At 47.3% G+C, this 17,986-nt stretch overlaps 1 protein-coding gene across 13 annotated transcripts in view; it reads left to right on the top strand.

The window, feature by feature from the left end:
• Positions 1-17,986, top strand: part of CIT (citron rho-interacting serine/threonine kinase) — a 163,165-nt gene that overhangs the window by 59,446 nt on the left and 85,733 nt on the right. For 12 of the 13 annotated variants that reach the window (XM_043557730.1, XM_043557742.1, XM_043557741.1 and 9 more), the window contains exons 10-12: positions 92-275; positions 16,700-16,805; positions 17,716-17,859. In XM_043557730.1, coding sequence (XP_043413665.1) covers positions 92-275; positions 16,700-16,805; positions 17,716-17,859 — 434 coding nt within the window. Of the gene's footprint in view, positions 1-91; positions 276-7,302; positions 7,438-16,699; positions 16,806-17,715; positions 17,860-17,986 lie in introns of those variants that run through there. The other variant, XM_043557743.1, reaches the window with a different exon arrangement.

The raw sequence follows: 17,986 nt of genomic DNA, 5'->3' as shown, positions 1-17,986 counted from the left end.
AGCCGCTGAAGGAGTAAGACGATTTTCTCCGCAACAGTGTCGAATCCGTCTGAATTTTTCTCTCCCCCTCTTCTTGTTTTCCTTTAACCAGCTCCTCCCCCCTTCGTTCCCACCCTCAAGTCTGATGATGACACCTCCAATTTTGATGAACCAGAGAAGAATTCGTGGGTTTCATCCTCTCCGCGCCAGCTGAACCTCTCCGGTTTCTCGGGCGAAGAACTGCCGTTTGTGGGGTTTTCGTATAGCAAGGCACTGGGAATTCTTGGTAGATCTGAGTAAGTGAAAATTTGACTTTCTGAGGACCTGCACTGATGGCAAAGGTGGTGGGGGGGAGGTGGCGGGGTGGAGGGAGTGCAGTGAAGGGAAGCTGTTAATCAGCCTGCATTGGGGGACCAGTTTACCTGTCTGGGCTTTGGTGGGGCAGAATGTTCATATTCTCATTTTGCTGTGTTTCAGGTCCCTCTTCCTCTCCCTAGCATCATAATTGTCAATTGGGTACTTTGGGTTAGTTTTTCAGTGTTTGGTCTTCTTTAGAGGAGAGGAAATAGTGGGGGATTACCTAGCAGTGCAAATGCTTGGTGGAAGGAGAAACGTGCAGGGTTCAAGTGAGCTGTCCGTCTATTTATCCTTCTGTGCATCCGTCTCCCTCTCAGGTGGGTGGGTGGAGGTTGCTATCTTGGCTGTATTGAGCGAGATCTCATAAGCTAGAGGTTTATGATGGCTTAGCTGAGCTGCAAGTGGCTGTACCCAAGCTCTAACAGATAGATGGTGCTCGGCTCCGCTCGAAGTCTGCTGCAAGATCAGGGATCTGGCAGCTGAGCCTTTTTGAGCTGGCGGAGCGCTGGTTACCAGAGAGAGCCCCGTTACCGTGAGCCACCGGGAGGGAGTATGATGTCGCCGAGTCATTGATTCACAGAAATTGGGCTTCTTAGGGGAAAAAACCAAACAAACCAAGAGACTAGAAAATGGAAGTATAAACATCACTGTAAACCTCTTGACACGATAGGTCTCTTCTCCGTTCTTGAAAAAGCTCGTGAAAAACGCATTAACACTGCACTCAGGACCGTAGGGTCCTGGCTCCCAGCCTCCTGGAATTTCCCTCAAATTCAGTAGCTTCTGTGGATGTCGGAGCTCAGTGTCTTCCTTCATTCTGTGATCCGATGACATTCTGCGTTCAGAGGCACGAGTTCCTTGGGAAGGTTTTGGACTAGCTGTGTTATTCCCCCGATGCCCTGGCTTTCTCACTTGGAGGCTCTTGGGGTAATGTTAGGTAATTAGTTGCTGCCCACTTAGGAGACGAGCAGAATTTGATTTTCTCCTTGGCAGCATCCATTCCTGATTTGTTGTGCTTGTAGTTAAGATATCGATTTGAAAGCATGTGTTGGTTCTTGGATGGTATCTCCCCATGGGTGCTATTTTGACACTAACGTTCCTCAAAAGATCTCAGACCATTGTGGAGAATTGGGCACTCGATATGAAATAGGGTTGTGGGTTGTGATTCAATTGGAGAGAGATTTTTATGTTGAAAGATGCCGCCATGGTCCTACTTTCCTCCTTCCCCGGGGGGCCGGCTAAATATTTGGGGTTAGATTTTGGGGGCGTTGGCCGTGCCTTTCCGACTAATTTGCTCTGCAGCCCCAAAACAATCTGGATGGTAGGAGGAGAGGCAGAGAGCTCACTAGCTGTTGAATGTGCCATCAGATGGATTTGAAATAGCCCAGCAGGGCATCTGAAGAGCAGGGCAGAGGTGGAGGCCTGATGGTAAAGAACGTGTGGCTGGGGGGCAGCTTAACGTCGACGCACGCGGCACGCTGAAGGTCACAGATCGGGCTGGAGGGAGATGTGGGGAGAGTTCTAGTTCTGGTTAGCAGTGGGCTGGCTGGCTCATGGTGAAAGCTTGCTTGGGGTACTAGTGATCGATCTGAAAAATTAGGGAGGACTTGAGGGAATTCGATTTTGGGGGCAAAAGGGCAGAATGATGTGGGGGATCTTAGGCATTGCGATTAATCTGAAGCGGTGTGTGATTAATGGCTTATGGTTCTGGAAGCCTGAATTTGCATCTGTTTCTCATGGAGAGCTCAGTTAAGGGAGCTCTCTGACGGGGACATCTCAGTCTCCAGGCCCAGGCACTCGATAAATATTTGTTGGTTTAATTTGCTCATGATTCTTCCCCCCCCCGCCCCCCCACCCCCCCGATCACGTTTCTACTGCTCATTGTATTTGAAGATCGGCTATTTCACCTTTGATAATTCACGGTACATCTCTAGAGCATAAAACGAGCTTCTGTTCATGCCCCAACAGAATGCTTAATAAGATTCTCCTAAAAAAGAAAGAAAAAAAAAAAAGTGCCTGCACATGAATTCGTGTATGTCTCATCTGGAAGATGGGGTTGGAGTATTCCTGTCTTTGGGGAACTTTAATGTCTTTTCCATGGCAGTTTGGGGTTGGAATCAGAAAGATTTTCTTTCATCTCGTGTCTTTTAGTGTGATCTCGCTGTTGGATTGGGCTCTTCTTGCTGCGGGCAGCCCTGTGGGTGAAACCCATAGCATCATTTTAGGAGTTCACTCCACCTGTTGGGTGTAGGTGACCCTGGACAGATCACATTATCATTATGTGGAAATTCCATAAAAGAGGCAGTGATGAAATTAATTAGAAGCTCCTGCAGTGCTGGGGACATATATACAAATACACTGAGAGGTGGGAGGAGGCATTTTCTGGGGGTCCCACCACTGCCACCAGGGACCTGCTGTTTCTTCCCGAGTTCCTCCTTCTCCCCACCCCTGTTTTCAGCGTCACAGGTTTTTATTTACACACAGGGATTACCTGTGCCGCTACTCACTCTTCACACCACTGGGGAAATAGCAGATGCTGCTGTGTGGCGGCTGGGTAAATTGACCCCAGATCTGTTACTGGTGAATTGCATGAAATGTTCAGAGGAGGAGCTGAATGAATGAGGAGTTTTCATGGAGACTCTGGTGGTGAGAGTGGTTTTAATTGCTGTGATCGTTGGTCGCTTTTTAGGATCCTTTTCTGGGACCACAGACAGTTTTTAAGCCAGGCATTGAGTGCATCATTATTTTAGACTTAGCAAGAATCTTGATCTCAGCGTTCTGTGTCTGAGGGATCGTGGGCGTTCCTCGCAGCTTGAGTGGAGGGAGCAGGAGAGGTTCCACAGGATTAGTTTTGGTTGTCTCTGGGGTGGGATTCTGGCGAAACTGGTGCTGGAGAGTGAGGGAGTGTCTGTCCTCGTGCCTCTTTTTCTTTTTAACTGACGATAACCCAAGTCACATCCCCAAGCTCTGAATGCTTGGATGTTTCTCTGAGCCTCTGTTTGCTTGAATTTTACAATATGTTAAAGATATATGTTAAAGGTTTAAAAATAAAATGCATCCCAGTTCTCCCTCCCTCCCTTGTCAGCATGGGGTATATGTCTTTAGATCCCTTCTTCCTCCTAGATCTGAAATACTGCCTCATTTGCTGAAACAGTGCATTTCTTCAAACCTTCAGTATAAACTCTAGAAGGAAAAAGCCAGTTGGTTTTATATTTTGTGCTAGTTTACACATGCTGGTTTGATGCTTTTGGAGAACTTTGAAATCTTAGAGGAGCAAAGAGATGTCAGGGAGGCTGAAATCTGTGGGATGCCAGTGCCTGAATAGGCTGTTTTTAGGAAGGGGCTCTCGCTTCCTTTTGGCTCTGGGCTCTTTACTTTCCTTCTGGGTGATCTGAAGTTTCATTTTGGTGCCAGCCATCTAAACGCTTAGAGGAGCGAGAAATGGCTTCCCACCATTACCTTCCCAGATTTTCAGAGAACCAGGTTTTGGTGCCTTTTCCTTGCTCCATCGGGACCTCTTTGCATGTCTGTTTCCTCTACAGCAAAGGTGGAGTAATAATGTTCCCTTTGTCTTAGGGCTTTCGGGAGGACTATGTGAAACACAGAAGCACTTGATCTAGTACTTGGAACATGGAAAAGTCTCAGTAAACATTTACTATTATTTTTGTTATTACTAATTTGTTAGTCTGTAGATGCATAGTGTCCTATTTATACTGAGAGGATATGGAAGGAACTCAGCAATATTAAGTAGTCTGGTCATGCCAGAGCAGAAACCCAGCTTCCCAGGCCCTGGAAGTTTAATGCTAGAGAAGCTTAAACATCCTAACCAACCACAGGTTAATATGCATTTGCCAGATACCTGTAGGTAAGAGGTAGTTGTGGGGATGGAGTGGACTGGGGGACAGAATCAGGAGGCCCAGTCCCAGAACGGGTTCCTTTCTATCAAGTTGAACAAGTCAAGGCACATATGTGTGAGATAGTCCAGGGGACACAGAGCAAACACCTTTCCTGCAGAATATCACGGTACAGATGGGATACCTGACTGCTTTAGGAGTCAAGAGAGGAGGGTAGCCTCCATTGTGGGAGACGCTTAATGGGTAATGCCAGTTCATAGTTCTTGCCAAGTTACGGTAACGATCTTCATTGGAATGTCTGTCCGTTTCCCCAAGTTGACTGTGATCTCAAGAGCGGGACTGGGTCTGATTGATCCCAGTTCTCCTGGAGCACAGGACATGGTAGATCCTCAGTAAATGCCTGTGTTGGAAACTGAGCGTGTGAGCCCACTAATGGGATGTAAAATATCTGACTTTTTAAACCAGTGGATTTGGATGAGGGGAGAGAAATGTAGAGAACATTTCAAGTGGGTCAAGTGGTAACAACAGCTTGTCCTTATAGGGCACCAACTCTGTTCCAGGCTCTATTTTAAGCATTTTACACAGATTAACTCATTTAAACTGCACGATGACCTACAAGGAAGGATCTGTCATCATTCTCATTTTACATGTAAGGAAACTGAGGCACGGAGAGATTAAGCGATTTACCCCAAGGTCAGGCAGCTCTGAGTTGCTCAGGTGGAAGTTGAACCCAGATAATGTGGCAGCTCCAGAGTCTCTTAGCCACTGTGCTGTGCTGCCAAGTATCAATGCTGCCCAAAGGAGAAATTAGGAGATTTGTGTGGGGTCCCCAGGTTTACGTGCTTGTCGGAAGTGGAGGCCCAGTGTGGGGAATGATATGGGCAATGGGGTTGGAGTCAGGGCAGAATGAGAGCTGGCAAGCAGACTAATTGCTGGATTTTGTTTTCAATCTCTGCAAATTTTTTGAGTAGGTAGACTAGCTCTTGGATTTTTTTTTTTTTTTAAATTTCTTCTTCCTCTCACTTCGAGACTCTTCCCTGGTGTGTGTGTGTGTGTGTGTGTGTGTGTGTGTGTGTGTACGTGTACATAAACGCATGCAGATATACTCTCTCCCTGAAAGTTCTTTGCTTGAGTGTAAGCAATTCACAGGGAATTGCATTGACCTTGCTCTCCACCATGTCTTCAGGCCGATCATATACAAAATGCTCAATAAGCATTTGGTGAATCGGTCCAAATCATTTTTGTGGCTGCAGCTTTCAATTTATTGGTGACTCTCTGATCCATGTCTATGCAAATCTATGTTTTGTACTTTCTGCCACCTTCTGTCATTTATCTTGGTGATGGCTTATTCCAGGGGAAGATGGCCTGAATGCTCCAAACAGTCCTACTTCCTTTTTACTGAAATACTTAGGATGGTGGGGAGTCTTCCCTTAAAAACTATCTTCCTTTCCACATCCGGCCCGGGGCTGTTTGTAATTGTGTGCGCTACCTCCAGATCCCTTGCAAAGAGCCTCATCTGTGTTTTTTTGTTTTTTTTTTTTTCAACGTTTATTTATTTTTGGGACAGAGAGAGACAGAGCATGAACGGGGGAGGGGCAGAGAGAGAGGGAGACACAGAATTGGAAACAGGCTCCAGGCTCCGAGCCATCAGCCCAGAGCCTGACGCGGAGCTCGAACTCCCGGACCGCGAGATCGTGACCTGGCTGAAGTCGGACGCTTAACCGACTGCGCCACCCAGGCGCCCCGCTGTGTTTTGATTAAAAAAAAAAAAAAAAAAAAGCGACAATAACAGAATGCGCTCTGGTACACAAAGGTGTGCATCCTCTGTGCTTCCCAAGTTTCAAAAACCGTAACTAGCTCCTGCCCGTGGTTCCTGCCCTCAAGTGCCCTGTGTTGTTTCTATTCCACCGTCATCCAGACCGGATACCTGATGTTCACCTCTGTTTGTTGAGTTGGGTTCTGTCCTCTCACTCACTCCATTTCTTCTTTCCTTTAGTCAAGCACATCTTGTTCTACTTGCCTTATTCTGTTCTCTATTTAGACTGTGCGTGCTTGCCTCGCGGGCCTGGCAGGACCATTCTGCCGCCTTCTTGTTTGTCTTAAAGATACCTTTAGGAAATGTAATCCAAACGAGCCTAGCCCAATCCTGAAGATTAGACTCCAAAAGATCTGTCAAGTGCGTTTTTTGCTGGCCTACACATGCTAATTTGCATGGTTGCCTCGGATCCCTTAAGAAGACAGTAATTGACTAAATGGTGCTGTGTGTTCCCAAGCTCTGCGCCAGTTTGGCACTTCTTCCGTCTCCTAAGTGAATTTCTCTCCGTTCTCTCTGTTTTCCTTGTCTTTTGTCTCCTGACCTCTGTCACCTTCCTTTCTCTGACCAGCTTCCTGGAAGAATAGCCTGCACTCTGTGCCTCTTTTCCAGTCTCTACAACCTTACGGAATTACTACCTGAGAAGCCATGGATTGCACTCAACCACCAAAGCCAGTGATCCCCACCGTGCCACATGATATCGTCAGTTACCGCACGTGTCCTGAAACTTTCTGCCGGCTTCACTTCTGCATCGTGGAAACTCGGTTTTCCCTCCTACCTCTCTGACTGCCAATCTCACTGCTTCTTGGCTGTCATCGTCTGTCCCAGGTCCTTGAAATGTTGCACTGTCTCAAGTTCCATCCTCAGTTAACCTTTTTAGCCTGGTCTTGCTGATCTCATTCAGTTCCTTGACTTACACTCTTCTTTCCCCGTGGCCTTCCTCCCAGAATGTCCTGTGTTCGTTATTGCCAGGACGTTCTACCAGTTTCTCAACATCCCTGTACTCTGTTCCCTCCCAACACAGACAGACTTGTGTGCTCACTCAGTAAGCCAGTAGGTGCCAGTTTTGGTTTTCTCATTTCATTTGAGAAACTACCACTTTTTCTAGCCTTGTAGACAAGAGATCTGTTCCATCTCCCCCACCAGCCCATCATTTGCCAAGTCCTCTAAGTTACACCTCTAGGATGATACTTGGATCTGTGCCTGTCTTTCTGTCCTTACCGTCACCCCTCATGGAATTTTGCTTGGACTATTGCAGTAGTCTCCTAACCGATTCCTCTGCCTCCAGTTTTCCCAGATCTGATGATCCATTCTTCACAGAGGATGGAATTCTTCCAAAGCACAAGTTGGATGATGTCATTCTCCTGCTCAGACCTTCAGTGGCATCACAGTGTGCACAGAATTAATGGCCACTCCAGAACTTGGTATTCAAGCCTGGTATGCCAAGACCCCCAGCCTTCCTTTTTCATTCGTACCTCCTTCTTGTCCCCTGTGCCTGGTCACATTGCTCAGTGCTCATTGAGGACAGGGACCATGTCTTCCACCTTTTGCCTGAAAAAGTGCCTTGCCCTTGGAAGGTCTTCAAAGAACATTTTTCAAATTGAATTACACTAAAGTAGCCAGGGATTATGCCAATTCCTTCTGCACAGTTTATACAAGTGCTAATGGATGCTGTCCTCTATCGAGCACTTCTTCTGTGCCCAGAGCTATGCTGAATACATTTACATGCATTAGCTCACAAAGTCTTCACAGTCTTGCCATGACTCTGTGAGGCAGCAGGTGTGATCCCCATTTTAAAGATGAGGACACTGAGGCTCAGCCGGGGTAAGGTGTTTTCCTGAGGTCTTGCAGGTAGTAACACATCTAAGACTTAGACCCATAGCTGGCTGCCTCCAGAACCACTGCGCTCTTCTGCCTCTAACACTCATGATTTCCCTGGATTATGCGGGACCTGCAGGCTAGCCTAATAATAAAGGTGAGAAAGTGGATCTGACTGAGAATTCACTGTGCCACACACTATTCCAAGTGCTTGACAAACTCGTTTAATCTCAGCCACCCAATCTTTTACAGATACAGATACTGGTCATGGAGCTTGGGTCACTTACTAAAGTTCACACCTTGCGTGTGGCAGAGAATGGCCAACTTTTCCCACGTTTAACTTTAGAGTTGACATAAATATTCTTTATTTCGGGGGACAGACTGTGGTACACTCATTAGAAGTCCGGGCTTTGGAATCAGGTAGATGTGGGTTCTAGGCTCTGCCGCTCACCACCTGTGTGAATGAGGCCATTTAAATTCTCCCAGCATCAATTCCCTTATGTATATAAAGTGGGAGTTGTTACAGCGCCCACCTGCTAGGGACACACAAAGCATGTAGTGTTAGCACCTGGAGCAGAGCGAGTGTCCATTTTGTAGTCTTGTTATTTTGGGGATGAGGATGGGCCTAGGAATACTTTCAATTCTCCTTTCTTCCCTGCTTGAGTTTATAAAGACATCTTGCTGGTTTCTGCCCATTGAGAGAATCAGGCTCCACGTGGGGTGCCTGACAGATGTCCTAATATCTCCATCCAATTTTTTTTACTCTGAATGGAGTCCGTGATGTGTTGGCTAAACTGGTTCCTTCCCTAAGACGTGCTCAAGGCTTCTGGTTGGATCCAGTTTCCAGTGGAGTCTGGAACTTGGTGCTGTGCCCAACCTGGGTGTCATGTACTCCCCGCCCCCTCCAGTGTTTGAGTGTCCCCTGGAGGGGACAGTGTGTGTGTCATCGTGACACTGCTGTCCTAGAACCAGCGTGTCTGGGCATCTCCTGAGCGAGGGCCAGAAAGCTTTATCGTGCCAGCGTTAATTCGGTGGACTTGTTTGGATTCTCTTGGCCACTGTAACCTTTAAACTGAGGCTGCCTGGTGCACAGAAATATTTGGCATACCCTTCATTCATGCATTGGTTCCCTCCACAAATATGTTCTAGGGCTTATGGCGTAACTGACAGACAAGGTCCTTGCTCTCAAGAAGCTAGCATTCTGTTGGGGGAGACAGAGGATAAATAAGTTCATAAAAGATTTTCAGATGATGGTGAGGGCTGTGAAGAAATTAGAACCCGGGATAGGGGTTCTATGACCATGCTGGTGCCTGAGGCCGGGACTAGCCTGTGGGCGTCCAGTGAGCACAGAGCCCAGTGGGGTAGTTGGAGCTTCGGGATGCATGGGGAGTGGGGTCAGAGTTGAGGTAAGACAGGTCTTCAGGTTTGGGTTTGGAGTAGGGACATGGTAGATGTGGTTCTCATTGACCGCTGTGTGGTGGATGGAAGGGCAACAAGAATTGGACTCGAGGAGGTTAGTTAGGTCACTGCAGCCATCCAGGGAGGAGGTGGAAGTCTGTCAGTGACGGTGACCCACAGAGCTAGCACTGGCTTAGAGGTGGAAACTGTATTGGAAATCACGAGTCTACACTTTCATTAATAATGTGATTTTTAATAAGTGATTCTTTTTTTATGTTTTTTAAAATTTTTTTGAGAGAGAGAGGGACAGAGTGCCAGTGGGGGAGGGGCAGAGAGAGAGGGAGACACAGAATTCGAAGTGGGTTCCGGGCTCTGAGCCGTCAGCACAGAGCCCGACGTGGGGCTCAAAGCCACAAACGTGAGATCGTGACCTGAGCGGAAGTCGGACGCTTAACCGACTGAGCCACCCAGGTGCCCCATATATGATTCTTGAGTTACCTATTAATCATTCCAAAGCAAATGCTCTAATCCAACTGGAGACCACTGCTCTGGTGTGTGTGTGTGTGTGTGTGTGTGTGTGTGTGTGTGTGTGCGCGCGCGCGCATATGTGATGTGTGTGGGTTGGTGGGAGCGCCCCAAAGCCAGCTAGACTCTGAAACTTTAGTAGAACAATATTTTTAATATTTCCAAGTGTTCATGACGGACACTGCTTGTGTATTTTGAAATGGGCTTATAAAGTTAGTTCATAAATTTCAGAATGCTCAATCTTAAAAGCCAATATATTTTTGGAACAGAATGCTGATGAGTGTTTTATTTTTTGCACCATATTACATCTTGCAGTTGCATGTATTTTTAGTGCTGTTGGCCACAATTAAGGTAGGGCCCTCAGCTGAGCTAATTTTGAATCCCCTCGGTTTAGACTCAAGTATCCATTCTTGGTTATCTCAAGAATATCTGTGATTTGTGATCTATGCTCTCAGTGATCTGGTGGCATCTTCTATGGTCTTAGGATCCTATTCTTAAGCGAATAAATGGATGGCTTGATGCTTATGCATGACCTTAATTATTACAGCAGTGATGAGAGAGTACTCAATACATATACTTTCTTTAGGATGGAAGTACAGATTGTATTTTCTTTTGATATGAAGCATTCTCTTGGTAGCGTATTAAGGAATTTTTTTTGAGTTCTGTGGATTATTATAGACATTGGGAAAACTTCTTTTTATCATTGGTACTTAAATGTTCAAGTTACATGGAAAGCAATTTTTAGGTCACATCTAACACATTTTAAGAAAATATTCTTTTTGCTGCAGCAGAAACGACCAAGCCCGACCTTCCCTCTGTGTGTCATACACCATTACCTCTGCTAATACTCTTTGTGCCTCTATAATTATAAAGCAGATGTGTATATCAGGACGAGATGTTGATTTCAGAGTAAATTTTTCTAGAAAATAGAAGCTGGAAAAAAGAGGAAAACCCAAACTTGGCTTCATGTTTGAAGAGACAGCACTGCTGTGTGTGGGTGGGTGGCTGCGTGCACCCGCTGCTCAGAAGTGCCTTTTCTCTCCATGGGTATAACTGGCTGTGTATCCGAGATGTGGCCAGGAGGAGTAGGCAAGCAATGTGTGGGCAGGCTGCATGTTCTTTTATTAGCATCCTCATTGTACTGCATCTCATCGAGCCCGGAGCATGAACCAGCCCGGGCCTCTAAAGTCTGTACTGTTTCCTATGTAATTACCCCCCTGAGCTGCCAAACAAGGGAGGAAGAGTTGCTTTTGTGTGTGCGTTGAGCTGTTTTGGGGGGTGGCTGTGGTCTAACCTGAATGGATGTTCTTGGGCACCCGGACTGTCCTGGGCTCAGCCTTGGATTTGCCTTCCCAGGATTGCACACAGCCAGTCATGGATAGATGTTACCTTCCCTGAGGATCCATTTCCCTTTCTTCTGTGAGCTCTCAGGGTCTATGCAGCTGTTTTCTCAGGTTGCTTTTCTTGGGTTTGTCCGGGGCTGTCCGGCCGAGTAGTAGCGGAGTTGGGATTTGAACCCATGGCTGTTGGGTTCCAGAGCCCAACTTTGAACCAAAACCCAGCTCTCCTGCACCACACCTGTGCCCACATCATCCTGATGGGGTAGGAGCACATAGAGGCCATAGGGTCAGCTATTCCTTTGCCTCATTGCCATGGGATGACAATGCCCACCTCTTTGGATTGTTGAGTGAGTTCAGTGAGGTAATCTGTAAAGTATCTAGTGTCTGATGCATAGTTAAGTGCTCAATAAATGAGCATTATTAGTGATGACAAATAGTGACATTAATTCTCTCTCCTACAGTGTTAGTTGTTTGAGGGCAGGACTTCTGACTTTCTTAACTAGGTGTCTACATGAAAAATAAATAGAATACAAATATGTTGAGCCATACTTGTCTCTAGTATATTTCTTTTACAGAAGTAATTCATGGAAATGGTATATTGCAGTTGACTTATTAAAAATGGGGGTAGGAATAGTCTTAAATCAGTGTCTGAAATTTGTACATTGTTTTGAAATTGATAGCCCACCATGATTAACTTCAAAACTGTGTTCCCACTCAAAGAGTGACCAAAAGGCACCAATACAAAATGGCCTGGCCAAAAATGCCACCTGGAGCCAGTTGTTGGGGACAGTCATACTATGAGTCTTAAAAAACCTATGGGGCGCCTGGGTGGCGCAGTCGGTTAAGCGTCTGACTTCAGCCAGGTCACGATCTCGCGGTCTGTGAGTTCAAGCCCCGCGTCGGGCTCTGGGCTGATGGCTCAGAGCCTGGAGCCTGTTTCCGATTCTGTGTCTCCCTCTCTCTCTGCCCCTCCCCTGTTCATGCTCTGTCTCTCTCTGTCCCAAAAATAAATAAACGTTGAAAAAAAAATTAAAAAAAAAAAAAAAAACCTAGACCCTAAATCACAGGTCCATTCTTATTAATTAGCATCATGATTCTCAATCCTCTCTGTACATTAGAATCACAGGAGAGCTTGACAAAAGTGCTGCCCAGGCCCTACTCCCAGGTAGTCTCTGGCTTAATTGGTCTGGTTGGGCCCTGGACATCAGGGTTTTTGTTTTTGTTTTTGTTTTTGTTTTTTAAAGACTATTTTTTTAAGAGCAAGTTTAGGTTCACAACAATGTTAACAAGAGGTACAGAGATTTCCCATTTACCCCTGCCCCCAAATATGCACAGTGTCCCTCATCATCAACATCCCACACCAAGAGGGGTGCTCTTTTTACAGTTGATGAATCTACACTGACATGTCACCATCACCCAAAGTCCATGGTTTACCTTAGGGTTCACTCTTAGTGGTGTGCATTTTGTGGGCTTGGACAAATGTGTAACGACATGTATCCACCATTATAGTAGTATCACGTGGAGTATTTCCACTACCCTACATCGGTACTTTATTTTTTAAATTTTTTATTTATTTATGTTTATTTTAGGGAGAGAGACAGAATGTGAGCGGGGGAGGGGCAGAGAGAGAGGGAGGCACAGACTCGGAAGCAGGCTCCAGGCTCTGAGCTGTCAGCACATAGCCCGACAGGGGGCTCGAACTTGTGAACCGTGAGATCATGACCTGAGCCAAAGTCGGACGCTTAACTGACTGACCCACCCAGGCATCCCGACATCGGTACTTTATAAAAGCTTTCCACATGATTCTAATGTGCAGACTGGTTGAAGACCAGGGAAGTTCCAGAAAGCTGTGTTGACCTTTCTGCCCTCCACCCCCAGCCTTGTCCTCCAATCACATTCCTGCTGTGGGATTGTTGGTACAAGTTGGGTTCAGAATCAGCATTCTTACCGTAGCTTTTTTTAGGTGTGATTTTTATTCTTAAAAAAAAAAAAAAAAAAAAAAAAAGATTTTCTTTAGCACCTTGCTTCTGAAGAGCTCTTAATTGCTGTACTTAGAACTTCTAAACAGTGAACATTCGTCAAGCATCAAAACAGCTATCAAAATAGAAGGAGGGAGTTGGGCCTCAGGGACAAGGAGAGCGTCTCACTGTCTCCCGTGAGTGCAGGTGGGTGGGGGGCGCACGTCCCCTGGATTCTTGGCCCCATTAATGAGTGACCTAGAAACACTTTTTTTTGGAGCGGGGGTTGGTGAGTAAGCAATCAGCTTTTGTCCCCATAGCAGCGTACCTTAAACATTGAACACAGCTGGATCCTGTCCTCCATGTGTCATCGAAGTTTTGGGGCCACTTCCCACCCCAAGATCCCGTACCCCCTGTCTTGGTTCTTCTAAAAGGGGCTGGTTCTGTACTCAGGTGCAGATAGTTGTGACCTCATCTGTCATCCCTGCCCCAGGTCAGTGTGTAACTGAGTGACATGTGAGTACCTCCTGATTACTAAAGGACCAAGGACCCCGTCTATGGACCATCCCTCCCTCAGGTGGTTTGGGTCTTCTCTAGCCTACCCACCAGAGTGATGTCAGGAATAAGGAAGTAGCAAAGACAACCCAAGGCCACACCAAGCAACCCATTTCATCTCAGATTGAAAAGAAAAACTGTGTGTGTGTGTGTGTGTGTGTGTGTGTGTGTGTGTGTGTGTCTATGTGTGTGTGTGTGTGTTTTGGCTAGATTTTAGGTGGAAAATAGGCTAGTGAGAGCTGCAGAACTTGATTAAAATCTTTAGCCAAAAGTAATATCTTAAAAAAGATTTATTTCTGGGGGTGCCTGGGTGGCTCCATTGGTTAAGCGTCCAACTCTTGGTTTCGGCTCAGGTCATGTTCGAGCCCCGTGTTGAGCACTGTGCTGACAGCATGGAGCCTACTTGGGATTCTCTCAATCTGTCTCTCCCCCTCCCCCTATTGCACTCTCTCTCTCAAACTTTAAACGAACAAACAAACAAACAAAAAAAGATTTATTTCTGGGGCACCTGGGTGGCTCAGTCAGTCAAGCGTCCAACTTTGGCTCAGGTCATGATCTTGCGGTTTGTGAGTTTGAGACCTGCCTCGGGCTCTGTGCTGACAGCCCAGAGCCTGGAGCCTGCTTTGGATTCTGTGTCTCCCTCTCTCTCCCCTCACTAGCTTGTGCGTGCTCTCTCTCTCTCTCTCTCTCTCTCTCAACAATAAATAAACACTAAAACAAAAAGGAAGATTTATTTTGGGATTTCAATCCCTCTTGCCCATTTTTGTGAATAATCAATATTTGTTTTAATGTGAGTAATAGCAGAGAGCACTTTCAGCCCCCTGAGTTTTACTGTTTCAAGCAACTGTATTAGACCTGCGAGGAATGTGCTATTTACACTATTGCATGGGTAGTGATGATAAAAATGGTAATGATAATAGTAATGGTTGACATTTACTGAACCCTTGTAATGTGCCAGACACTGTGCCACGAGATAAGCTCATTTAATCTCACACGAACTCTTTAAAGTAGGTTGAGAGTTATCCCCATTATACAGATGAGGAGACTGAGGCTCAGTGAGTGGCAGAGTCAGATTTTGAATAGAGCAGCATGACTCTGGGTGTCAATTCACTTTGCTGCCCTACAGTGCACATGTAGGGAGCTGTCCCTGGGGTCCAGTGAGCCAGCGCTGTCATGTCAGCCCTTGCCCCTGGGCCAGGGTGAAAGGTCTGAGTTGCCGCAGGAAATGGACCTGATATTGATCGGGAAGTAGTTTGGGGCATCAGAAAGCAGAACTTTCACCTGCTGGTAAGAAGTGAATGCTCGCTGACCCACCGCTCCTGCGGGTCCATTACCAAAGGGACAAAGATGGGTGTGTGGGGCAGCGGTGGGCTCTGCGCACGTCTGTCTGAGCACAAGAGCCTTTCTGTTCCCTGGGCCCTGCCCTTCACCGGTCCTGGTGTTCTTGTCCAGGGTGCCGACCACTGTGGGCAGCCGCCCTGGGTGATGGGTATCCTCTCCGCCCATGACTAACGGCTTCTAGGGATGCGGCAGTGTGTGTGAGGTACATGTCCACATGTGGGTGAGTGCCTCCTTTTTGTGGAGAGGGACTCCTTCTACCCCTCTCTCGGGAGGTCATGCTGCCCTGCTTTGTGATCTCACCCTGGGAATTCTGTCGGATGCATCAGTCAACCTCCACACTCACTCCAGCTCTCTGTGAAGACCAACAGGAGCCATTTATTAATTGGCAGCCTCCCCATGTATAGAATGAGGATAATAAATCGTATCTGCCTCATAGAACTATAGAGAAGAAAGAGTCAAGACATATCTAGTGTTAGACCCAGAGCCATGTGGGTAGTCCGTGCTCAGGAAGTGTTCCGGTTTCCTGTTGCTGCTGTAAGAAGTCGCCACAAATAAGTGGCATAAAATAGCACAAATGTATCACCTTACACTTCTGGAGACCAGGAATCCAAGATGGGTTTTGTTGGGCTGAGATCAGGGTGCAGACAAGGCTATACTCTTCAGAGCCTCTCGGAGAGAATCTGTTTCCTTGCCTTTCCTGGCTTCTAGAGGCCGCCCAGATTCTTTGGCTCGAGGCCCCTTCCTCCACCTTCAAAGCTAGCAGTGTAGCATCTTCAATCTCTCTGACTGCGACCCTACTTCTGTTGTCACATCCCCTTCCTCCTCTGCTTTGGTTTTCGAAGGACCCTTGTGATAATGTTGCATCTGCCCAGTGAATCCAAGATAATCTCCTCCATCTCAGAATCCTTAACTTAATCCCATTGCAAAGTCCCTTTTTGCCATGTCTGGTAACAGATCCACAAGTTCCAGGGATCGGGACGTGGGTGTGGTGGGGGCGGGCCCACCGTAATATGCATTAGCTGCTCTTACAAAATGAAACAGAACCAAACTGGCTAGCTTGGGGATACAAGAGCCAGTAATTTGATCAGCTCAGTTACTAATGACGTTTGTTAGGCACGTGCTGTGTTAGCTCACTCTTGCCTCAGGGCCTTTGCATACGTTTTCCCCCTTCCTGGAGCTTGCTTCTTTCCAGAGAATTGATGGCTGGCACCTCCTTACCCATCAGGCCCCAGATCAGATGTCACCACTCAGAGAGGCCCTCCCTGGTCACCTTTGCTTAGACCAGGCCCGCTGACCCCATTTCCTCTCTCGTACCATATCACCCGTCTTCTTCTTTGACATCATCTGTAACCTTTGTGTGTGTGTGTCTGTCTGTCTGTCTGTCTGCCCTCTGTGAATGTCAGCTCCAGGAGGGCAGGGGCCTTGTGCATCTTGTTCACAGCTGTTCCAGGACCTGGAACAGTTTGTGGAACAGAGCAGGTGCAGAGTGCCTATCTGTTCATAGATGGCAACCAAGGCTCAGAGAGGCTGAATCATTGCATCAGGTCAGCGGCGACTGAGTTTACACCCAGGTCTGTCTGCCTCCAGAGTTTTTGCTTCTGTCCAGCTCTGTGCCTCATGGCCTTGATGTCATCAGAACCTTCTCAAGCCAGCTCTGTTGACAGCCACAGAACTCCGGCAGGTCTGTCCTCTCTGCCGCAGTTTCTGAAAGCGGCTTTTTCAGAACCATCTGCTGGCCACCTTAACGCTGGTTTTCGTATCTAGGTCTGTTGTGTCAAGTCTGGACTCCCCTGCCAAGACTAGCTCCATGGAAAAGAAACTTCTCATCAAAAGCAAAGAGCTGCAAGACTCCCAGGACAAGTGCCACAAGGTATTTATTTCCGCAGCCGGCCTCCCTCCTTGCTCCAGGATCCTCCCGTCAATCTATGCCAAGGGATCCGCCCGGGGCCGCTGCTGGCGCTGAGCCACCTGATCCATACCCAGCGGGCGAGGCGCTCCCTCCCTCGCTGAAGTCTCGCCTCCAGCAGCTCAGAGGGAGATGAATTCAGGCCTTGACGTTGCCGTAAATCCTTTAAATCTTAACCAGAGGAGGCCCTGGATTTAAAACGGCCCGTTCCTCAGCATGACCCAGCCAGATGTCTGCTTCTTCCGGCAGGTGGCGTGGGTCCTCACCTGTGGCCGAGATGCATCCCATCCGCTTTGAGTGATGCGAAGTCTCTCTTCTTAGTCCTTTAAAACTCCTGCTTATGTAACTGCGGCCACTGTGTTGACTATGCTCAACGTCTCTTAACGCTCACTGTTCCTGCCTAGGGGCAGCTCTCTGGAAGCTCATAAAACCCACTACTTGCCTGGGACTCCTAAGAGTGCAGACGAATACATATCTCCTTGCCCTGTCCTGGATTTGTCCTCTAGATCTTTGCAAGGAGATGGGGGGGATCAAGATGGATTTGGGATAAAATTAAAGTGACGTGTGCAGAAAGCCAAACTAAACCCAAAAAGCATACAGGTGAAAAATGATGATTGTGGCTTCCTTGCTCACTGGGCTAGAGAAGTGACCAAGTGTGAACCGAGTCTTGGATGAGAGGAGTGACTTAGCATTGGTGACTGTCCTTACGAAGAACTGTGCACTCCCGGGCGAAGAAGCAATGGTATCTCCTTCCCAACCTTTGGCGAATTAACGCCAGCCCAGACCACCAGGTGGTTTCGGCGGCTGCTTGAGATTTGATTGCTCCTGACGAACCTCCACGGGCCCTTTTAACCTGTCGATGTGTCTGTTTCAGATGGAGCAGGAAATGACCCGGTTACATCGGAGAGTGTCAGAGGTGGAGGCTGTGCTTAGTCAGAAGGAGGTGGAGCTGAAGGCCTCTGAGACTCAGAGATCCCTCCTGGAGCAGGACCTTGCTACCTACATCACAGAATGCAGTGTGAGCCTTCCCCAAAGTCCCCTTCCCTCGGAGGTGGCACTTCCTGTCGTGTGTGTCTCATCCTGTTTCATGACAGCTTCATGAGGCACATCACAGCCAATGGCAGACAGTAGAGAGAGAGGGAGTA

Source organism: Prionailurus bengalensis, chromosome D3 (assembly GCF_016509475.1).
Source record: "Prionailurus bengalensis isolate Pbe53 chromosome D3, Fcat_Pben_1.1_paternal_pri, whole genome shotgun sequence".
Lineage (NCBI taxonomy): Eukaryota > Metazoa > Chordata > Mammalia > Carnivora > Felidae > Prionailurus > Prionailurus bengalensis.
Note: the sequence above shows the minus strand (reverse complement) of the source record. Positions and strands in the feature narration are given on the sequence as shown.